The 24,161-nt window shown below is 39.3% G+C and overlaps 2 protein-coding genes across 2 annotated transcripts in view; one reads left to right on the forward strand and one right to left on the reverse strand.

Moving 5' to 3' along the window:
• The first annotated feature begins 78 nt into the window (after nucleotides 1–78).
• On the forward strand, nucleotides 79–11,251 carry PNO1 (partner of NOB1 homolog). The gene is made up of 7 exons (XM_090051023.1): nucleotides 79–290; nucleotides 1,801–1,950; nucleotides 4,617–4,700; nucleotides 6,911–6,971; nucleotides 8,624–8,741; nucleotides 10,050–10,120; nucleotides 10,732–11,251. Exons 1-7 carry the CDS (start codon nucleotides 84–86, stop codon nucleotides 10,797–10,799), a joined length of 759 nt encoding a protein of 252 aa, XP_089907149.1. The 5' UTR covers nucleotides 79–83; the 3' UTR covers nucleotides 10,800–11,251.
• A 3,896-nt stretch (nucleotides 11,252–15,147) lies between these two features.
• Nucleotides 15,148–24,161, reverse strand: part of PPP3R1 (protein phosphatase 3 regulatory subunit B, alpha) — a 64,692-nt gene continuing 55,678 nt past the window's right edge. Inside the window, exons 3-6 of the mRNA XM_090051036.1 lie at nucleotides 22,569–22,745; nucleotides 19,884–19,943; nucleotides 18,779–18,963; nucleotides 15,148–17,338 (exon numbers count right to left, since the gene is read on the reverse strand). Of these exons, the coding sequence (XP_089907162.1) occupies nucleotides 17,291–17,338; nucleotides 18,779–18,963; nucleotides 19,884–19,943; nucleotides 22,569–22,745 (470 nt within the window). The 3' untranslated portion in view covers nucleotides 15,148–17,290. The remainder of the gene's footprint in view (nucleotides 17,339–18,778; nucleotides 18,964–19,883; nucleotides 19,944–22,568; nucleotides 22,746–24,161) is intronic.

Here is a 24,161-nt window from a genome sequence, read left to right on the forward strand (position 1 = left end):
CTCTCTGGGGGTAGCCCCCGCCCTCCCCTGCCTATCTTGCGCATGCGTACAGGGGGTCCGGCGGCCGGCGGCGCACGTGGGGAATGGAGGTGGCGGGACAGCTGCCCGGGGCGGCGGTCAGTGTGGAGATGCAGAGTGTCGCAGAGGTCGACGGCGGCTTCACCGGCGTGGTGCCAAGAGGCAAGCGGAAGCGGCGAGCGGCTGGCGCGAGCCGCATGGACACTGCGGAGCCGCGGCCCAGCAAGAGGCCCAGCTTCCCGCCCGCCGCTGCCCCCACCTCTGCGCTCGGGGTATGTGAGACAGACAAGGGGTTTTCCCTCCCCCCTTCTGCCCCTCTTCTCTGCCGCGGGGCGACCCCTCCCCTCCGACGTGTGGGGGCCAGGGACTGGGCAGGCCCTTGGAGAAAAAGGGGCAACGGCTTCTGCATACGGACTTCCGAGTCCCTGCGGTCCTGTAGATGTTGGAGGCTGCCAGTGGAAGAAGAAGAGTGGGTCCTGGTCAGACCCTCTGCCCACTCCCTTTCAGTGCCCGCTTGCTGCCCCAGTGTGACACTTGTCAGCATCTTTATTCTACGCATGAAGTAGCCCCGCACCCTCTCTGTAAAGTGAGATGTGTTTCCAGGTAGTTGGAGCAGCTGCCACAGCCCCCTGCTGCCATCTTGCTGACAGCATTTTGCCTAATTTAGAGTCATAGAGAAGTGGGGCTGACAGAAACTTCCCCCTCACCCCCCGAGGTCATCTAATCCAGTGGTTTACATGAAGCAAGAGTAGCAGCCCTGGCTGAACTTCGCGGGGTGGGGCTCCAGCAGAGTTGCTGGTGCCTCATATTGCCTGCTCTTCCTCTCAGACCTGTCTGACGCATGTTGGGAACATGGTTGCAGAGCAACAGTTAGCCCTTCCTGTTTATAGAGAGGACTGTTTCATATGTGTAAACTCAATTCATGAGACAAAAGACAAAACAGGGACAGGCATGAAGGCCAAAGGTTTGACAGCAAGCTCACCAAAAGAGGGCACTGAGACTGGGCAAGATGGACCGACTCCCTCCCCGCAAACCAGTTAGTATCTGAGGTGCTGCTCTGCCTTCTGCAGTCTTTACCTTAAAGGTAAATCATTTTACAGGACATGCAGGTGGCCCAACCTTTACCTGAATCCACACTGACACTACATTGGCTGAGCTACAGCTGAAGAGCACTAGATGGGAATGAAGTAGGATTTAGCAGAGAAACCTCATCAGGTTTCTGGTTTAAAGGTTGATGTCCTTGATGACAGCCTTTGGTCCTTAATGCAGCCCCTTCCCAACAAGTGTTACGAGCACTTTGCACCCCAGCACAAAACACCAGCATAATGTTCTTCTTTCACTGGGTGGTTGTTCCGTGCATTGTGAATCTGGCAGTCCTGGAGTCCGCTGTCTGTTGGACTATTATTCTGTTCAAGGGGGGAAAAAACATGTTGGTGACTGAGCACACTGACAGGGCCTGTCTTCTAGCAGCCAGTGTGTCAGCATGGGTTTGGGGGAAGCTCAGGGCAACTTAATATCCTGCACATCTCAAATGAGTTCTCATGGGACTGCAAAAAGCAGCATCTTGGAAACCCACTGATTTGGTGGGGATGGGACAGGCCTCTCATACTAGTCAGTGGTGCCTCCTTAGACCAGTGGGGGTGGTTGACCTGGGTAATTTTAGAAGTGGTTTGGACAAAAATGTACGTGTAGGGGGTTTGGAGAGGGTTGACCCTTATTTTGGGATCCTTGGGGCATTAGTCTAATTTTTTTTTTGAGTAAAACTAAAATCCCTTTTTCTAGGGTGAAAAAGTTGAAATGAGGAAAATCCCTGTACCAGCAAACCGATATACCCCTTTGAAAGAGAATTGGATGAAAATATTCACACCTGTTGTGGAACATTTGCAACTTCAAATCCGATTTAATTTAAAAACAAGAAATGTGGAAATCAAGGTAAGGGGAAAGCTCTTTCTCTTAGTTTTTGTAAACAGTGCATCACTTCAGTTCAGCTGGGATTTGAAATACAAAAAATTGTCTTGTGTAGAAAGATTTTAATGATTTATAGCGTACGTATTTGCTATAGGAAGCCAAATGAGAGCATTGCAAAAAAGGTATCCCAGTTAAAAAGCAGCAGTTACTGTTTTGAGGTAAATAGTTGACATAAATAAAACTTTTAAGAATGGAATTTTATTCCTAGGACTGACTTTTGTGATATTTTTATTTCTCTAACTTTATATCTCTCTGACGAAAAAGTATTTGGTTCCGGCGCTGAGGAAAAATCCTGGGTATGATCCAACTACACAATCTTATTTAAGAATTTAATGCATTATGGATGTTTGAGGCCACAATACTGCCTATCTAGTTTCGAGTGGGTGAGACTGTTCTTCATTGTAGTAGATAAACAGTTGTTTGCCTGAAGGCTACTGAGGTTGAAAACCGCTGACCTAAGAGACACAGTCAAAAAACAATACTTAAGTAGCAGATTCAGGATGAAATTCTGAAGTGCTTTTCTGTGAGATCATCAGGTGACAATCAGATTGATGCAGACCAAGGGTCTGCACTGCTTCTCACATATGGTTATTTCCACACAAACTCAAGTTTCAAATCTCAGGTTCTTCTGCTGTGCAAAAAGTGTCACAAAACTATCCCCAACCTTACCTCCAATATGTCATTTATAACTGCAACAGCTTTGTAAGCTTTCTAGAAATGTTGTATGTTATCAGAAACCAGACCTAGTAATCTGCATTCCCTTGCGTAACTGGTTTGCCATGTTACAGCTATTGAAAAAAAGAGAGGCACTATAGATAAAAATAATTTAGCCGCCTCTCCTCTGGTGGCTGCTACAATGCTCATTATACAATTTACTGCTATCAAGAAAGATGTTACGTCAGTAATATATGGATTTTCATCCTCAAATTTGAAAATGTGACATAATACATTTCAGATTACTATACTTTCACATCTTGATAAACGTATTAAGTCACATTTTCAAATTTCTTTAATATAATAAAGATAAAAAAAACTTTCAAAATTAGGTAACTTGGTGTTTTGTGAGAGTGTAGGGTTTCCTTTTTCAGAATTAGCAGAAAGTATGATCATAACTTTGGCATTGCTCTTTGATAACAAAGCATTGATGTTGGTATGCAAGTGTAAGGTCATTTTAAAAAAACGATGTCGCCTCTGTCCAGAAAATGGGTAAAAATCTCACTGGATCTGCGCTCTCCCTAGCCAGTGACCCCGTCCTAGCTTGTCTCCTCAGCTTGCTGGACATGTGTATGCACCTATCCCCAGATTCCTTCTGTTCTCTGTTGGGCATCCCCTGCATACTCCTCCTTCTGTCCCTCCCCATCTTAAAAAAGAAAGTGGGAAAGAAGCACCTATCTTTATCCCATCTCATTCTCCAATTATTGCCCAGCTTTTTTCTTCCTGCACCTTTAAATTGAAATGATTCACGTGCAGCCGCATTCCTTGCTTTCTCTGATCTTGTTTCTGTTGCCTGTACTATCTTGACATGCTTTTGTTTGTCTTTAATGATACTCTTCAAGCCTTGAGATTTGCTGGCTTACTCCATGTGCATCCTCTTTAATCAGTTATCTTACTTCATTTTATTTTTTTCTATCACACGTGCTGCTCTGAAATTTTGCCCTTCTGTGACTTTTGTGTTTCTCTTTCTGTGTTTTAGATTGCACCTACAATGTTTCAATTGTTAGAAGTTACACAAGGCTTCTTCCTCATCCTTTTTTTCTTTGTTGATGATTCACAAATCTCTCTCTTCCTTTGACCTGCCGCCTCCTTTGTCCAAACCTTAATTCTTGCATGTTTTTTTTGACATTCCATAAAATTCAAGGCCCATAGTTATCATGATTTAGTCTGACTTCCTGCATGACAGTGTCTGTAACACCTTATCTAGATCAGTTTCAGTATTGATCTAGGGCATATATTTGAGAGAGTAAAGTTCCTCTGACTTAGAGCACACATTTCTCTTTTTTCTTGACCTAAAGATCTTAAGTGTTGGGTCCTAATAGATGATGCTCCGAATTAAAATCTCAGTGGTGTACAGAAATTAATTTCTTGAATTTAACCTGATTGAACTGTTAGGCAGAATTTGTGGAGAATCTGGGGTGGGGAGGTAGTTGGCAGAAGGCTCACTACACAAAGCACTGCATTGGGAGGGGTGATGACAGAGGCTCTAGTCTCAAGATTTGTGTAATAGTTTGGTAAGCATTACATACTGCACATGGCCTTCAAGCTGACCATATGTCTCCTTCCCTGCTCCTTGCTTCTCAGGTTGCTGTTTGTTTTGGTATGATTTGAGTTATGTTCCAGGGGGTTCTGCAAAAACCTCCGTTCCTTCACATCATGGCAGAAGAATTTTCAAGCAGCATCCATTGACTGGGTGGAGAAAGAATTCCAAGCACTGGTTGGGGTGATGTGCTGCACCTTCTTGGAGGCACAGAACTTTGGGATTGTTGAACGCCACTACTATATCAAATGTTATGGTGGATGGCTAGGGTTACTGCAGTATTTCAGCCTAATGAGTAAGAACAAGGAGATAATGGGAATGTAACGATCCACCTAATATGTGCTCTTAATTGGCATCTATAATTTTTGCCTTGCAGACTTGTAAAGAGACAAAGGATCTGAGTGCTCTGACAAAAGCAGCTGACTTTGTGAAAGCATTTATTCTTGGATTTCAAGTTGAGGTGAGTTGTCAGCAGCCAGAGTGTGAATGGGTCCCCTTGTCTAAAATCTGTATTTGCCTTACTGGGTAGAGTCCTTAGCCTTTAGCCAGACAATTGAGCTAAGGGAAGTCATTGGTTCAGCACTTGGAACTAGAGTTTTCTGAAGTGATAAACCACTTTGACAGCTGTTACCCCTTCTGCAGGTGCACAGAGAATTGATTTCATTTCAGCTTTTTCATTTTGGTTTATTAAGTCATTAGAAGTTAAGAAACTGACTGAGAGTTGAAAAAGCAAGTTGGCTTCTTTTCCAAAATGCTGAGGTCTACTAATTCTTAAATATTGAAGAACTTGGTGACAAGAAAAAAAAAAGTTCAATTGATGGACAACAGTAATACTTTTTTTTAAATAAATCAGCTACCGTATTTTTCGGACCATAAGACGCACCTGACCATAAGACGCACCCAGTTTTTATGGCAGGAGAGACTATGTGTGCCGGTGGCCGGCCATTTTTATTGCCGGCTCTCGGTCACCGGCACGGGCGCCGGTTTCTGGTGTAAACAAGCGGCGGATGTCCCGCTTGGGCTCCGCCGCCTCCACGGGCAAGCTCCGCCCCGTCTCCCCGGGACACGGCATAAACAAGCGGCGGGTGTCCCGCTCGGGCTCCGCCGCCTCCGCGGGCAAGCTCTGCCCCGTCTCCCCAGGACACACACCTTCGGACCATAAGACGCGCCCTCGTTTTCCCCCCACTTTTGGGGGGGAAAAAGTGCGTCTTATGGTCCGAAAAATACGGTAGTTTTAAAGAGAAAATATCTTTTGATAAACTTTTTGTGTGTTCAGCACACGTAACCCTTCTATGCATAAAAAGGCTGAAACATGGACTTCTTTTGCATCTTTTATTGAATTCCAGTTTCTTTCCAGAAGCAGATTACTACAAACAAAAAGTAAAAAAAAAAAGCAAAACCCAAAACACCTAGTAAATAGGAAATGTCACTTCATATTTTTCTAGCATAATAAAATATAAATATTTGAATGTGTTTTCAGTTGTAAAGTGGCTTAAATTTGTACTTCTTGCTAATCTGAAGGCTATTCTAAATCCACAAGTCAGAATAAAGTTTTACATTTATTTGTATATCATTGGGGTGGGGGGTGCGCACACCCATACAGTTTTCAAACCCATACCCAAAAAATAGTTTGACTCTCTTTGGACTTATTATCCATAGGAAAAAAAAAAAATTTTTAAAAATTCTGCCTAACTGATTCATCTTGTACTTTTTGAAAAGGATTAACTTTTTAGGGATAAGCATCTTATCTGGTGCTTTTTAAACTATTTTTATAAGTACGATCTAGGCCACGGTACTACAGAGAAGAACCTGGGGATTACAGTAGATAAATGTATGTCAACAGTGTGCTCTTGTTACAGAAAAAGCCAACAGTGTCTGGGTTGCGTTACCAGGAGTGACACTTGCAAATCAAGAAAAGTGATTTTTTTGCTGTATTCAGCACTGGTGAGGTCTCACCTGGTGTCTAGTTTTGGGCTCTGTACTTCAAGAAGAATTGGCTAGTCCAGCAGAAAGCAACAAAAACTGACTAGAGGCCTGTGAAGCTGACTTATGAATAAAGGCTGGGTTACTTAGTCTGGAGAAGAGAAGACTGAGGGGGTTTTGATAACAGTCTTCAGATTCACAAAGGACAGTTATAAAGGTAGAAAGAGGCTTTTCTTGTGGCTTTAGGAGATAAGGCTAGCAGCAATGGCCTCAAGCTGCGGCAGAGGAAACTTAGGTTGGCAAATAGAAGGAACTTTTTGACCATAAGGGTGGTCAAGCATAGCAACAGGCTACCTTTAAGAAATTTTGAAATCTCCATCTCTGGAAATGTTCAAGAGCAGGTTGGACAGTTACTTGGTTGCAATGCTTTAGTCAAGGATGATCCTGTCTGAGGAGGGGCAGAACTAAATGACTTTGTGAAGTCTCTTTCAGTCCTTCTTTCCTATGATCCTAAGTCACTCAAGCTCTTGCAGTCCTTGTACAGAAACATGACCTACAGTGAACTTGTTCTTTAGTGGCACTAAGTTTTTGCTTTTGCTGTTGGATACATTTAGTGAGGCCCTCTTGGAGATCTGTTTTGTTACGTGTCCAAAGGAAATGAATTTGTAATGTTGATCTTTAAGCATATTTTTGTTCTGCAGTATTATAACTTGCATAGTGTTAATGTCAACTTTTCTGATATTTTAGGATGCACTTGCTCTTATCAGATTAGACGACCTTTTTCTAGAATCCTTTGAAGTTACAGATGGTAAGTGTGTTCTCTTGCCATATTTTTAATATTTTTTCATGTCATTGGGTTTTCTTTTCCCTTTCACAAAACAAAATTGTATACATGCGGATAGCATTTAAGATCCGTTATGGCTTATGTTCTGTGGCTTCACATGTATAAATCAACAAGATAAATCAAGATCACACAAGGCTATTTCAAGTGTTTGTTACCCTATGATGATGTTCGACAAAAACCACTCTCTTAGCAACAAGATCTTACTACAGCACTGAGAAATTGGGTAATTCCAGTATGTGGTGAAGCTTACTGAACATTATTTGAACAATGGCACCATGCATGGTGCTGTACAATCATCCCATGGAAGGGATCACATAGTTAATTAGCAAAGTGAGAATTAGTAAACTTGTACTGCCGTCTTTTTGTTTTAAACATTTCCACAAGACAATGGTTATCATCTTGTGTATTAACTTATTAGAAATAAGCAGCAATTACTCTAAATTCAAGGGTAAGAAAACAGCTGACCTATGACTGGTTATCACTTGAGCTAAGAATCAGTACATTTTAAGCTCATTTAGTGGAAATATTGGTCCAGCTGGTATGTAGTCAGTCTGGGCACTTCTGTATTAGGAGTGGTCTTTCTTATTTTAATGTTATGTTGGAGGATTGGATAGTAAGATCTTTAATGCTTGTTGTTCAGTCTAAAAAAATCTCCTGGGGGCATAAATTACTTCCAATACAAGCCAGAACCACATTTGCCACTGTCCTGGCCAGGTGCATGAAGGTGGGGTTGTAGCTCTTAAAAATATGAAGCTTGTTGCTGTTGTGAGAAGGTGGGTATCAATCAGGTTCAGATGTTCTGGTCAAAAAAGGTTAATTTATATCTTAGTGAAAGCAGGTGTGAGTGTGTAGCAGCTAGTTAAGTGGCATTTTTATCAGTGTTGTAGGGAATAGTAAGCTGGGTGTGCTATTTTCACATAGAATGTCTGAAACTCTGGATCCCTAACCTTTGCAACAGAAGAATTGCTTTATTATCTTTCCAAAGTAAAAAAAAAAAAAAAAAAAAACTAGCCCAAAGTTAACATCTGGGACTGGTGCCCTGCTCATCTCCCCCATAGTTGCAGTGTCTTATACTGCACTCTACTCATCAAATGAATTGAGGAGCAAACTCAAAACAAAACCACCACTAAAACCATAAATTATACTTTGTGCATCATCCTTTCCTTAGGGAAGGGATGAGGTGTGACAGATGGTGGTTGTGTGCTGCTTATGCTATTGGAAGGCCCCTGAAATACTATGGGGGATGAGGCTGGTACAAGAAGCTGGATTCATCTAATTTTAGTTACTCTGTTGAGAGCACATTAGTTCCATGCCGTCATACTCTGCTTCTTGCCCAGCTGCGTAGGAATTGACCTCACTTCTCCAGTCGCTTGGGAAGTTATTCCTATCACAGTCCTACTCGGGGATCAATTCACCCTCCTCTAAAACACAGCCACCTCAGGGGTCAATTGTGGTCCCTCTGTAAGTGCATTTCAGTTGTGAGTAAATTCCCTTTGTGTGCGTAGGTATATTTTGTAGCCTATTCATGTTTGTAAAGTGATTTGAGAACCCTTGAAAGGTGCTATAGAAATACATGTTGCTGTTTCAATAATAAAATATTTTTATTTTGCTTTAAGTCAAGCCTTTGAAAGGAGACCACCTTTCAAGAGCAATAGGAAGAATAGCAGGGAAAGGAGGAAAAACAAAATTCACAATAGAAAATGTAACCAGGACACGGATAGTTCTTGCTGACTCGTAAGTGTAAACATCCCTCTCTCATTTTGCATGGGTTTTTTTGGTAAAGTGCAAATCCTGAAACTCACACTTGATCCTTCAGCATCTTCTCTCTGTACAATAACCAAAACTGTTCCTTTGTGCAAGGTAGGAACAGTTCTGTGTGAATAATAGAATGCCAACACCCCCATGGAAGCATTTTTGTCAGCTCTTTTATTCCTAATCTTATTTTCCCTGCTGATGAACGCTGGCAGCTTCAAAGCAATTGAATTTTTAACCTACGTGACAGTGATGATGCCAATATTAGCATCAGTACCTGGACGTTGAACTTGAACCTAGTGAGATGTATTCTAATAGTAGCATTGGATAGAAACGTCTATAATTTTGGGATCTCTTAAGTTGCAGGAAGGACAGACAGTAAAGGTGAAAACAGGTCTGAAGCTGGCTGCCATGTTTATGTAAACATGCAAATTAATATCCTGTTTGAGAAAATGGAAGGCGCTTAATTTAAGTGCTTGAAGTGAATAACGGATCAGCCCCAATCTATTCTGTACTAAATCTGAGTTCACTAGTGGTGACAAATGATACAAGTGTTACCATATAGCATTGCAAAGTTGAAGACAGCAGGGCACTGGGGTGTTCTAATGTAAAATGCTTGAGCACTTTAAGAGAAACTTCCACAAGGGATGGAAACCAGGTGCTACGTCCATTTGGGTGCAACTTGCTGATGTTTTGCACCTACTGATTGATGTGAAGAACTGTTCATTTACAGTTATGTGACACGGATGCATCTTGATGCTGCTGTGTGACTTCAGCTGCTACTATGAGTAGGCATAAATTGCATTCAGATATAAATGGTAGCAGTTTCTCATAATTTTTGGCATGCTTGCTGAGTTTTACTGGGGGATGGGAGGTTGAACTGCCAGATACGATTCTCTTGAAGACACTGTTACTGGATATAACTGCCCATGTGACAGTATGGGTGTCCTCTTGGTGTCCTCAAAGCAAGGGTCATGACACTGCTGTGCCATTGAATGGGGTCATCTTCACCTCTACCTTGATAACAAATAGTCAGACAGATGTGCTACCTATTGTTGGTAGTGTAAAACCAAAAGGAAATACCAGCCCAGTCAAACCTCATGCTTTTCCAGGGTTGTGATTTGAAACTGCAAGAGTGGAAGCAAAGGAAGAAGAAATGGGTGCGTTCAAAAGTATTAGTGTATTTAATTCTTGAATGTCAAATTTGGTTGAGTACTGTAACATGAACTGTGTGCAAGGAAAAGCCTTTCCAAAATAAATAACTTGCAGCATTTTGGTTACTTATTGCAGGAAAGTTCACATTTTAGGATCTTTTCAGAATATTAAGATGGCACGAACAGCAATTTGCAATCTCATTTTAGGTAAGTCCTGTTATCCAACTTCTGTTTCTTCTCTGAAAATGCTAAATTAAGTCTTGTACAACTGGGAGTATTGGAACCATGTCTGCTTTAAGAAGGACTTCATTCTGTCTGAGCATAATTGAATCTGAGCTTGACTCCCAGGTGCACCATTCCTCTGTGTCTTTTCCTTCTGTTGGGCTTGGTCTGCTCCTAAGTGCTTGGTGTCTTAGCATTGGTAGCAGCTCAACAGTGTCCAGATCTCTGAATTGCCATTCTAGTAACCATTAGTATCTGGCTCCAGCCAGGAATTTTGCTGAGACATTATTTGTACACTGCAGTTCCATAATTCACTCTACAACTATCTGCGAAGCTCCACCATCTTATAGCTGCTCTCTTCTATACCAGAAACTGTTATCTGACCCTGGGTGTTTCCCTTGTAACTTTCAGGTGAAAGACTGATATTTCTTCCATGTATGGTTTTGGTGTATAGCTGAAATTGTGGAGCATCTTGTTGTTGCTCAGAGCAAATTCTCTTAGTAGTAATATTGAAATTTCCAGGTGTCAAAATTTGTACCAATATTTGTAATTCATTCATGAGTCATCCTACAACTGTGTGTCTTTCTTCCCTGCAGGAAGTCCTCCATCAAAAGTTTATGGCAATATCAGGGCTGTGGCTAGCAGGGCAGCTGAAAGATTCTGAGATCTTGGGACTGGAACTTGGGACTCTAATTTGGGACTGTGTACCGATGAAAAGAAGCTGAATATATTAATACACAACTGACGTGTATGGAATTAACAGGAACAGTACTCAACCTCCTTCAGTTTGATTAGGAAGATTAGAAGAAAGCAGGACTCCTTTTGCAGTCTGTTCTTTCAGGCATAATGTCTGACCTTTTGATGCAATATTTAAGTAATTTAACAAAGCCCTGTATGTGATCATTACAGATTATACTCCTTATACTTTATAAACATGGCTAACTGAACTTTTCACTGAAACAAGAATACTAATAAGCTGGAAATGTCTTTGGTTTCTGAAGGAAATGATTAAGTGCTAGAAACTCAGAGTTCTTCTGTCGATTGTACAGGTACATGCTTGAGTGTTCCAATAAAGTCAATGTTGATATGTAAAATAAATTCTTGAGATGTGGGGAAGCAGGAGCCTGAATGTCTCAGCTTCAGCCCAAATCTTTTTGTGTTAATATATTGTATGACCTCAGAGGTCTGTGAAACCCTGAATGGAAGATGAAAAAGACATGCTCATACTTTACACACACTGCAGTGACTCCAAACTGTCTAATTTTCCTGATTCCATTTTGGAATGGGGAAATTAGTTTCTTACTTGGATACAACCTGTTGGATAACAACATCCAAATTTAGTTTTTTTGCTCCCAACCTTATTTGACATTAGTCTTCACAGATGGCTGTGGGATTATTGCTTCGTTTGATGATAGAGGTGGCAGAGCAAACAAAAGTAGACAATTTGTGGCATGTGTGCCATAAGTGGCACAGGCAGAGGAATGGCATGTGAGAGCTTGGGGCTAATTTGTGGCATACCTGCCAGAGAAATTGGTTCCTGTTGGCTTAAAGAATGGTAAGTTCCAAGGCCAGGAGGTCCAGTTCCAAGAATTTTGTGGGTAGGTAGGTATGTGGTTGAGCAACTTATAATTACTACACTAGAGTGTGGGGAGGGGGCTGGGGAAGAGTTTCTGTTCCTGAATGTTGTGGGGTAACAGCCATGCTTAAAACAGGCCCTCCTGCAACAGAGGAAGCATTGGGTTTAGGGAGCCTTTCATCTTCCTTTGCAGTTTTATGAAAGTGAAGGAGGTGACACGGCTAACCAGGATGGTATGCAAAAAGGTTAATCATGCCTCTTCGTGTGGGAGCTGACCTATATCAAAAAAAGTAGCGGATAAAGATGACCTGAAGATTTCTGTCAGTTCCCCAAGGAAGCTGTTACTCATGAAGCAAAAGGCAGAATTTTGTGGTCTAAACAAGTCCAGAAGACAGATGAAATAGTAAACTTGCAGTTAAGTGGAACAGCAGCAGCAGACAGATTCTGATGAGGTCTATTGTTTGTACTTTCCTGGGAAAGTGCAGGGAGGGGGATAAGCAAGGATGATAGATGCATGATATGCAGGTGCTGGTGAAAGCTCATCTTTGTGTTTGGTTCTATTTACTGCATTTCAAAGGATACTGCAGAATTTGGGATGGTCACAGAAGGGCAATTAGAGATTGCTCACTTTGATTTGGCCCTTAAGTAGGTACATTATCTGATAGAATTCTCTGCATAAAGGAGATGTTCTGCACCATGCTTGAGTAATGATCAGATAAGACAAAACATGGACTGCTATGATTCAGACCCTCCTTGGGTAATTATTTTCTGTCAGTGAGCAGCTTTGGAGAGTTTTAAATGTTATCTAGGCTCCTGCAGCTTCTTAGGCTTGAATCCAAGTATTTTTATTTGTGATATTCATCTCTTGCCCAGTAATCCTGAGCTGTATTCATTATGCACCCCTCAGACTCATATAAAAGATGGAGGTGGGAGTTTAACAACTGTTTTCATTACATAGCCTTGATTCTTCCATTGAGTAGGTTCATCCCATGCACTGAGAAGGACTTGGTTGAAAAGAGAAAGTATTAGTGCATATACAGAAAAGTGACAAGATTCTACAGGCAACATCAACTCTGTTTCCATCCTTTGGAGTGCTTGATTATGTAACTAACCTTCAACAGCTCTTATGTATTAATATACTAAGTTTTTAACAAGCTGGAAAGCTATATTAAGTGGATACCCATCAGCAGGGTTTAAAACTTTAGATCTCCCGTCTGTCATCTAGCCTCTAACAGCACAAGCGGTGGGACATCTGTAAGAGGAGGTGATAGCCTTAGTAGGTAGCTTATTCTTTGAGCTCACAGTAGGCTCACAAATAACTGCTGGCAAGAGATATTCCAGCCCCTTGGGTTCTAGAGGAAATTATGCAGCACTCACTGACCATGACAAATTCCTACTTGGCCGTGTCCAGACATGCATGAATGTTTGGTTCCCCAGGGACAACTAGCCGCAGCATAACTTGCCCCCAGGGAATGCCTGTGCCACATGTGTAGCAGCATGTGACAAGTTACCTTGGATGGGGTAGGAGAGGCTGGGGCCAGCACTGCTGGTTCCAGCAGCCTTACCTGAGGTCCTGGGGGCTTCCCAGGGCTGCAGCAGCAATGATCCTGCCTCATGGAGCTGAAGTCCACTGTTGGCTGAGCTCCAGCTGGCCAGACTCAAGCTTCAGTTGGCACATGCTGCTGCCACATGCACAGCTGTTTTTTCCCTCCCTTGCACTGCAGAGATCAACACAACATGCGGTTTGTGGCACCACAAATGTGCCTGTGGAACCACATACCACATGGATGCAGCCCTTATGTCTCAGCCCTTCTCAAGATTTAATTCTTTCAGTCATTCTTGTCATCCAAGCTCTGCCCTTGCATTTATTCCTTTACCTCATCCTGGTTTAAATTTGGTTATTCTCTCGCATTTATGTTACATGCCTTTCTTCCATGATGCCTGCATGGAAGGCCAAGGAGAGCAGGGGACCCTGCCTGCTCTGTGTCCAGCTTATAGAAGCCAGGAATGAGCCAGTCCAGACTGCAGTCCTTCAGTGGTATATAGAGTCTGGTCAGCTGCAGGGGATGTAAAACATTCTTCATGCAGATGGCATCTTTGGACATTTTAGTTGCTAAGTTAATAATCATATCTAAACAGTCATCTCCCTCCCCCAAAGGCTTTTAACTTGGCCAAATTTGGGCAGCTTCTCACAGGAACAGCCTAATCTTAACATCAAAGGCCAGCTCCTGCCAAATTTTAATTCCATTCCTCAAGCATAGGGTCACTATAGCTCCTCAGAAGAGGAAGATAAGGATCAAAGCTGGTTCTCTCTAATATCACTCTCAGCAAGCAAGTCATTATGCTGAAAATTTCCAAAACAATTTATCTCACAGCAGGTAAAAGCAGACTGGCACAGGAAATATTAATCCAAACGTTGTATTTAGTGAGCAACTGAAGTTAGGGTCAGCCAGAGCAACCTGTAGTAAACAATGGTACCAGCTGTAAATTTAAAAATACCCCTGAATCTATCTACATCTTACTGAAGCCAGTTTTGCTAATATTTGCTCAATTACATAGGTCACCAGCTATCTGATGATTTGAGAGGATGATAAACATGCAATGAAATGAAACAGTCCAGGCCAATCTATCTAGTACACTAAACACAAATTTCAGAACAGAAGGGTGTGTGTCCCAGTGTACAATTTACGACTTAAACTAAATATGCCAACATACAAAGTGACAATTTGTGCAAAGGAAGTGTTGTGCTTCTTGCCATTCCAAGTCTATAGATGCAGAACACAAGTTGCCAGAGGATTTTTCTTAAGGTAAGTGGAGAATGAATAGAAGCTGATCTGAAAGAAGTCATGAGTGGCACATTGAACCATGTCAAAATCCTAACTCTGGGCCAGCCCCAAACGGGAGCTTCTGGACTGATGCAAAGGCAGTAAAATAATTTGTTTCCAGTTTAAGAGGTCTTTAGAAGTAAGACAAGCTTTTCAGTAAGTCTTACTAAGCTGAGAAAGACATTGGGAGAAGAGGGTAGGCTCTAAGGTGCTTGTTATCATGCATCCAGTTGAACTTTTACCACAACTGTGCCCCAGAACACAGGTGGGATCTAACAGGCAGCATGTCTTTTGGATTGACAGATGAGAACACAGAAGTGGAAGAAAGAAATTAACCCCTTTACAGAGTTGTGCCCCAGTGAACAAACCAACCCCCCAAAATACTGGTGCTCATTGCAAATGGAAGAAGGCTGGCACCAGTCCCAGAAACAGCTGCTGTACCCACTTGGCTGAGGTACTTCAAGAACAGTTTTATAGACTTTAATCATAATGTTAGTTAAATAATAAACCTAGAATGCTGAGCTTTTGTATCTTTTTTTTTTTTTAAACAAGAGAAAATACCCCAGCATGTATGCAAAAAATTCAACAAAAGTATTCAGAACACTTTCTGGCAAGATTCAAATATTTTATTTTTTATTCATACAGTATGAAGGTTCCTATAGTTCCCACAACATATGATGTAGCATGCAGAGGAAAAACTAAACATTCAACATAAACCATTTCCCCCACGCAAACTAAAAAAATCTCATCCCCCCATTAAGGAAGTAACATTAGCACTATCTTCTAGAACGCCAGCCAAGATATGCACAAGCAAGTAAGAGAAATAGCATCTGCTAAAATGTTTGTAACAAATATTTATGTACAAAAAATTCACAAAAGACTAGGTTCCCCCTTGAAGCAGAGCACATGGCAGTTGACACTGGAACAGATACCATCACTGGCTGGGATTATAAGCCACGTACTGATCCAGAGGAAGAAGGTTACATGTAGTGGAGATTTTCGGTTGAACATTAACATTTACCAAAGTTTGGCAACATTACCTTTTTAAATTATGCAAATTATGTAAACAAGAGGAACATTTCAAATCGATCTACATGCAAAACTTCATGTCATGCAAGGACACCAAGCACCTGGATTTCTCTCTCTCAGACAGAGCCCATGATGTGCAGCACTCAGTTGAAGGAACAGCTATGGCAGACAGGTGCTTGATTTAAAGTAGGTTCATACAACCTGCACTTCCCACAGCTGATTATAAAATAACTTTTATAGAAAAACTACTATACAGGAAAGATGTACTACCCTAAAAATCTAGCAAATGTGTTTTTCTTCCAGCCAATAGTACCATTGCAGAAAAGGGAAGGGATGATAGAAAGTTGTTAAATGTGTCCTGCTACTTTTATATCACACAAATATATCAAGTTACCATCCATTACAAGTCATGATATGGACAAATCTAGAAAAGAAAAAAAGAAAAGAAAAAACAACTCTCCAAGTAAAGGATTGGAGAAAAGCAAGAGGTATAAAATTTAGATGTGAAGTTTTCCTCCTCTATGGCATAGGTTAACAAGATTTTCCCCCTGTATGAATCCTATATACATACATTTATTTATATATATTTATATATATAAAATATTACCAGTTATTTATGCTACCTGTAGTACTTTTTAAAAAGCAGAAGGGAAACTACTATGGTTGAAACATAATAAATTTAATGGCAAGAAACAAGGTATCATCTCACTAAGCACTATATAAAATAAGTGAATGGGAATCCTGCACAATTCTATCAATCCTAAATTTGTTAAGCAAAAGCACAAGAGAAATCATGAATGCACCAAACATCTTCAGATGCTGCATCTAAAATGAATCTGTAGCAACTGCTATACATTTGCTTAGGGATATTTACTAAAATGTAACTGCCCCCAGTTACAGGTGACAGAATGAAATGGCCATAAAAGCACTCTACAGCTTCTACATGCGCACAGGCCTAGTTCTTGGCATCAGCATCATACTATATTCTCATATTAAGTAGAATTGTACTAAAAGTTAAGCAAAGAGACACAGTCCCTGATAATATATTAACAGGTATAAATAAAACTTAGTCTCCCTGTGTTACAGAAATGTAATTAAAGTAAATTAGCAGGAAGCAGTGCTTTGTCAGCCAGTCAATATATAAAAGCCTCTGAACAGTCACAGGAAAAGGAAAACAGTTGACCTAACACCCAGTTAAAATTTTACATTCTTTTACTATATATATATAAAACTGTGTGAAATAAAAGTAAGGATGTATAACCATATATTGAACTGTTAATGTTCTGCTTGGCACTTTATACTCTAGTTTTGTTTCTGAATCAAGTATATTAAATTAAAGCCCACCTAACTACTACCTATAGAAAGCTACATATATATCTATATATAAATACACACACACACATATATATATATATAGATAGATATTTCCTTGTTATAAAAGATGATGAAAAATAAATTAAAAAGCCAACCCCTTCCCTTTCTCCACCACACTGATATGCTCTTTCCATCTTGCTGTCCTTCAGACTTTAAAGTGCTACACTGAGTTATTGAGAGAATAAAAGTTCAATAACACTTAGTTGGCTTCATGAGGCTCATGTTGGAAAATGTGGCTTCACAGAGAAAAATACTTCCATTTAAATACACAGAGAGCATTGCTGGACGTCTTGAGCAGATCTTCAGAGATGGAGAAGAAAGCAAAAGTGTTGGGTGGTGCCCTAAAAAGAGTCACACGTCTACCACCATTTTTTTGTGGATATCTAGGCCTCCTACAACCTGGAATGGGAATAAATATTAAAGTTCAATAAGCAATTAGAATTAAGGACAGCTGGTATAGCAACAAATGTACATAAATAGGTCCACGCTTAAATTTGAAGCTCCATTACCTGTAGCTGGTTGCCTTTCAACTAATCCCTTGCTTTCTGGCCTCTCCACACCAATACATGGAAGGCCAAATTCACAAGTAATATTTCAAGTGCAATAAATTACAAGTCTGTATGTATAACACAATCCACAGCAAGGAGCGTGAAGGAGAGATCCACTTCTACTAATCTCTATTTACTATAAGTTGAGATCTTAATTTGGTTTGGTTATATATTGCCCACTTCACAAGTATGATTCAGATATGTATCATAACTCATCTACATTTTAAGTTCATATTACTTTAATTCTGACTTCAAATGGAAAAAAAAAATCCTCCTAGTCCTTTTTAGGGCCAGGGTGTCAGAGTTCATTGAGACATAAAGGGACATTACCACCAACTCTTGGAGAGCACGAATTACAAAAGTTACATTGTTCTGATAATTATTTCCTTCTATCCCCTTCCATTTCGACATTTTTGCAGCGGATCCATTACAAAGTGCTTGAGTTGGACAGCTGTCCAACAATATAAAAAACACATGTTCCTAGTTCTTGAGGCTGTGCATGCTTGCTACAAGGTGCCTCCATCTTACAGAGGGGGTGATCTGCCCAAGGTTAAACAACAGAGTAAATTGTTTTTACTAGCCCTCCCTAGCATCCTAAAGTTGCATCTAAATGAAGAGACACTCCAACTGGAAAGAGTTTAGTGTGTCTTGTGCCAACACCTGCCAGCAAAGTAAAATGTCAGGCAAAGTACCCAATGAAACGCATCCTTACTCATTTGTGATTACTCAGCTTCCCTGTGGCCTTGATAATAATTTTGTATGGAGCCAGGATGGAAAGGAAAGGGGAGGGGGAAGAAAACAGGAGAATGTTTTTTCTTTTTAGTTCCTTGTAATAAAATGTAGCTGCTAAGAGCAAACTCAACCAGGTCTCCAGAGATCATCGCTGGTCTACAACTGGTTTTGGAACCACAGCTTTCTACCATACAAACTCTTAAAATCTGCAGCCTGCATTTCTGGTTTCTCATTTTAACAACACAGTTGGTGCACATATTCAATTCCAGGTCATTCTAATTCAGTCTGGTTTTATAGACCTCAAAAGAGTGTTGAAAAAAATTCTTTGGAATTCCATTTTTAACAATAATTGGGGGGGGCGGGGAGGGGGGAGTTTCCTACTGACATCTTAGTCAAAAACGAGAATTCTGCACCCTGAATAACTGTAGACTCTTGTATGATTTTCAAAGGACAGCAGCAATTAACTTTTTTGGTATAGTTGTGAAAAAAATCTCTAGGTCAAATTAGATTTATTACAGTTATTTAAAACAAAAATGTTCAATCTTTGCTTAATACTTACAGCACAGAATTCTTCAAAGGATATTCTTCCATCACCATCCTTATCTGCATTAATTATGGTTTTGTCTACAATTTGCTGTAACTGAGTGTCTTTGAGATTGTTCCCCACCATCATCTTCAGCACCTGGAAGAGTTCCCCATTGGAGATATAGCCATCTTTGTCCATATCATAAATGCGGAAAGCAACTACAGAAAATGAGAACAATGAAAGCATAATAGTAAACAGGATATAAACAGAATAACTTCCATAGGATTAGAGATGTAAAATCCATAACTTGTTACCGCTGTAAACAGTTTAGTAAAATATATACTGTTTCAGTAAAGCATATACAACTAAGTGAAAGATCATTCGTCTCCCAGAGTAAAACTCTTTAAAAAAAAAGCAGCCCACAATACTAGAGACAGTACAGTGAACAATTCTACAATATTTTATTCCATAATATGTAATGGTTGTAACACTGACTGTAAAAGCATTCCATTAACATGAACTAGAAAAACCTCAAACAAATTTCAGCCATCAGGCAATACATTAACAAGCAAATGCAAGACCATGGCCTTCTAGTGTACAGATAATCGACCTGCCATCTTCACCCTTTCACTGGTAAATTTACAGGATGCTGTTTCACAGAGTCAATTAGGCTAGGAGATTTTTAAACATTTACAGGTAGCAGCTTCCCTTTCTGTAGCCATATTATAGATAGGTCATTACAATGACTACTAAAAGAAAAAGCAAAGATTTGAGTACATTTGCTTCTGAAAAATAAACTGATAAAAGCTTGCAGAAACAATTTCACTGGATTTCTTAGTTTGCATTTTACATTTGTTTGATCAGTAAATTTCTCTACTGCTATAAGCAAAATAATGCACTTTATCCATAATGTCTATAAAGTTATTAGCTTTGTTTCATTTACTCATTGCCTCTTTTTGTAGAGGTGTTATTCATCTCCACAAGAACATGAAGTCCCATCTCATTTCAAGAGATTTGCCAACCTGTCTTGACTAACAGTCTTTTGTGAGGATCAAGATTTTCTTCCCTATGGTTAACTTAAAAGTATATTTTAAAATATAATCAGAAAAAAGGTATGCTATGAATTCAAGATACTTACACCTCAACTTCTGCTCCTTATCCCCTTTGACACTGAACTGGGAGACTCCTTCTATAAATTCTAAACAATACAGAACAAGGAAAGCATTTACAAATTGAGTGTTTTAAAGACATGCTTATTCCATTTACAAACCAGAATACTGAGAAATTAAGAAAGGAAAAATGCTTTAGAAAAGCTTACATTACTGGAATTATTTTAAAATAGGGTTGACTTGAGAAGAAATACTGTATTTATGTACTTAGAAGGGGGTTCCTAGCTTTTTTCAACAGGAAGAATTAAAAAGTTATGTTCAAAGAATACAGACTAACCCAAATTAACATTCACTTAAAAATTCAGATATTGGACTTTTGAGGGTATTTGATGTTTATTGAAGACCTAAAATGCCTAATGCAACAACTTCAAGTTCTGAATGTTCAATTTGTATCAAGAGTAAGTCCTAATCTTGCCCTTGGGTAAGGAAGACATGAATTACATTTAAGATGGTCTTAGTGTTAATAAAATAAATACAGTATTATAAACAATCTTTAGAAAGGTGTTATAGCTAAAATAAGCATTAAGAAGTGACATCTGTTTAACTACACAAGCTACAAGGCCATATCTCAAAACCCTTACTCATGTGTGTAAAAGCAAAGACAAGATGTACAGGTATTTTGGACTGGGCCCCTGAAAAAGACTTCCTGGAGTTCTGTAAGGTAAGCAGCTGACCTAATTATAGAAAGCCTTCTCATCAAATACTGGGGAAGTTTGAGTGAGACCCAGTAAATGAGGCACAAAGGCACTGTATCTACATTTAATTGGAGGAAGCCGACTATATATTTTTCCCCATTTATATTCTCATAACAATAAAAAGTCTCCAGATGGTCTGATGCGAGATATATTATAGTATATGAGTGTGATTGAGACACATCAGACCAATTTGGAGATTTTTTGAGAATTATTTGAGATTTTGCCAACATATGATATATAGCAGAAAGGAACAAACTATAAATATCTATACACTGATTCTGGTAATGTAATTAGAAGTTTTTTCAGACGTGTCCCCCCCACTGTTACTATGGTCCACTTTGTCAGATACTGCAGAACATTGTGGGGCAACTTGCACTTTTTCCAGCTTGTGTTGTAGCATGAACCATTGTAACAAATGGGGACTTTTTTCTGTGCTGTGGATTGAGACCCATTCATTTACATAAGCATGTCCAGAAAGCAACAGCAGCATTTATTATCACAGGACAGAAATATTTATGTTTTTCATCACAGAATGGAAAGAACCTTTTCAACAGTTTTTGAAACTGTTATACATTATATGAGCTCAGACCCAGAAGCAAAAAAGCAGCTCTCTGTCATTACTTAGTTTCTGTAAGTGTACATCAAGTTATTACATATTATCAATATCAATATCTATTAGAAATGACACTTGCGAAAAATTGTCCTAAACCTCAAAACATTCCACTTAGATATTTTTACAGTTGACACTAAGTTCTCTGTTCTTCCTATCTTGTAACAGCTTTAGTATGTTTAAAGTTATGTTTTCCTTCAAAATCCATCTGACCACATATTTGCATAATAGAAATTTAACAAATCCTACTCCAGGAAAAAGAAAAAAGAAAAAGGGGGTGGCAGTAGGGGGAACAGGAGGTTGAGTGTAACCTTAAGCAACAGCAAATGTCTGAATTTATTTAAAACAGGAATTAAAGGCATTTGCCACTGCTAAGGTTCAGATCTTAAAATTAATATAGAAATATTTAATATAGCAAATAACTTGGCAGCAGAAGGGATTCACTTTCTGTTTACATTATCCAAAATACTCAAGATGATATACTTTTATTGGTTTAGAACCCAGTCAAAACAACATAATTTAGTTTTAGGCAAAATCAGCTGCCTCCCTTGCAGCTTGTCACTTCTTCAAAACTAAAACTGTAGTTAAAAAAAAAAAAAAAAAGGACCATTAAGAGGGAATTATAATACAAGTATTTCTACAGGATCTATAGCTTAGAAAGTTTTTTTGGTTTTGTTTTGTTTTTCCCATTTAAATCAAACTTTATAGAAAAAATATTACATTTTCAGTCCTGAAATTAAATGTTGCACATACCACAAAACTGTTCCAAGTTATGCTGGGAAACAGTCCATTTGCTTGTCTAGGGAAGATGGTCCAATGGTGGACCACACCTTTACTACTGAAAACATTTTAAATTAGGTAAATATGTAATAAAACTGAACTCCAGGAAAAAATGCTTTCCATTATGAGGCAAGATAAAATTTGAACTTAACGAAAGTGAACAATCTGGATCCAAGTCATTGGTTAAACTTAGAAACTTACTGAAGTAAAACTGAAACTATGCATTTATTATTCTCTCCTATTCCATCACTTTTTTCATTTTACACCAACAAAGATTGCATATTTTCTAAAGCCAAGATGGACGTTATTATAAAACAAAGGATACTCAAATGACTATTAACCAAAATAAATTATATTTAATCTTATGTTACACAGCTAACTATAAGTCTTTTTTTTTTTTTTTTAAATATATATATACATGCACACACCTTATTCATGGTAATAATGTGGACTTCTTCCCCCTAAAAATCTGATTACTCAGTACTTTTGCTTTTACAAATTTTCTCAATTTTGAGCAAAAATTAGCAGATTGTGAGGGAAAATATCACCATATATAACAGATATCTTACCTTTGAAGTCCACTTCTCCATTCCCATCTGTGTCAAATATGTCTATTACTCTTTGTACTAATGGATTCTGTTGCAACTCAGGCAAAGACATGAACTCTTCTACGCTCAGGGAGCCAGAATTGTCCAAATCAAGCTTCTTAAATCTCTTTCCTAGACGTTTAATCTCATCCGCATCAACTAAAGGGAGGGGGGGAAGGAAGAAAACCTGTTCTCAGAAAATTTCACCACACACATGCAATTCATATTTCTCTTTGATGGTATGTTGAAGGTACTTCTCTAACAGCATCAAACTCAGTATGCAATTTATTTATTTTTTTAAGAGGTTATATGCTACAGCCTCCATCTTAACTAGTTTTCATATTAAAAAACAACTTTGGATACACTACATTTTTATAAAACTTACCATATTTTCTTCCTGCGCCAGCCATAACCCATTTAACCTTGTGACTTACTAGAACTACCATATGCTGACTCAAGGTTTTAAAGGATTGATAATGCTTAGCTAATTCTTATGGTCACATGGCCCTACAATAGAGACGAGACTAGTCCTGGTCCTGAAAACAGTCGTTTCTTTTATTTACGATTAGCTCTATAAAGGCGTAAACACAGAAACCTGTCAATGATTTTCTAAAAAGCAAGTAATCAATTGCTCAACTTACCAAAATTAACCTAGTATTTTAGAAAATGCGAAATAGCCTTATAATAGTTTTATATAAAGCAGAAAAGGCACTACTTTAGCATGATAAATATAATTAGGCTTACCGCCACAGTGAAATACTTACTACATGAATAAAGGTAAGTATACTTACTGACAGATGCCCACAGCAAAACAACTGCAATTTTACTATTTAAAAAATACCAATAGTCTTTAAGAAAATGGCTTTGATCACCTCAAAACCAGAATACTCCAGAGATGCATACTTCAATAATTCTGTTATTTCTCCCCAGAAATAAAGTGCCTGTGTACTGTTAGAAGATCAGATTATGTAACAAGTCCCAGGAATACAGGACAGGAAAGGGCCCCTGATCCCTGTGCTCTGTTCACAGGTAACCCTTTGTCTAAAAGGGACCACAACACGCACACTCTGACCTCTCTCATGCACATGACAGGAGCAGGGGAGACGAGTACACTGTCAATGCCTTGGCCGCTGAAATAGCAAGGAATTTGGTTAGGTTCAAATAAGCTTAGATAGTTGAAGGTGGACTACTGCCCAAACTGACAGGGGAAAAAAAATCTTCCTGATACAAAGTCTGACAGTGAGTTTCACCCTGAATACATGACATCATTCAACTCCTGAGAGATGGGTTATGATTTATAAGCATAGCAGAACCCAGATGCTTCACAAGTTTAGGCCCCTCCCTCCCCACTTCTCAAGTTAAAATTTAAAGCAGCGCTACTGGAATGAAACATTTTGTTAATTTAAATCTTCAAGTACTATGGTAATAAATTCCACAGAAGTAGCTATAAGGAAATAAACATCAATAGTACATCCTTCACGAAGAAATAAACACTTCATGTCATTATATAACTTAAATGTAATTTAATTTTGTGGCTGTTTCCATCACAAATTATTTCACATATTTTGTGGAGTA

Source organism: Crocodylus siamensis, chromosome 1, assembly GCF_052110815.1.
Source record: "Crocodylus siamensis isolate JL-2025a chromosome 1, ASM5211081v1, whole genome shotgun sequence".
Lineage (NCBI taxonomy): Eukaryota > Metazoa > Chordata > Crocodylia > Crocodylidae > Crocodylus > Crocodylus siamensis.

Excerpts from the sequence above, each read along its gene's own strand:
- PNO1 (XM_090051023.1), top strand. The coding sequence starts at position 84 with ATGGAGGTGGCGGGACAGCTGCCCGGGGCGGCGGTCAGTGTGGAGATG. Across the intron at positions 8,742-10,049 it reads CGGATAGTTCTTGCTGACTC|GAAAGTTCACATTTTAGGAT; the intron begins GTAAGTGTAAAC and ends TACTTATTGCAG. Across the intron at positions 10,121-10,731 it reads AATTTGCAATCTCATTTTAG|GAAGTCCTCCATCAAAAGTT; the intron begins GTAAGTCCTGTT and ends TCTTCCCTGCAG.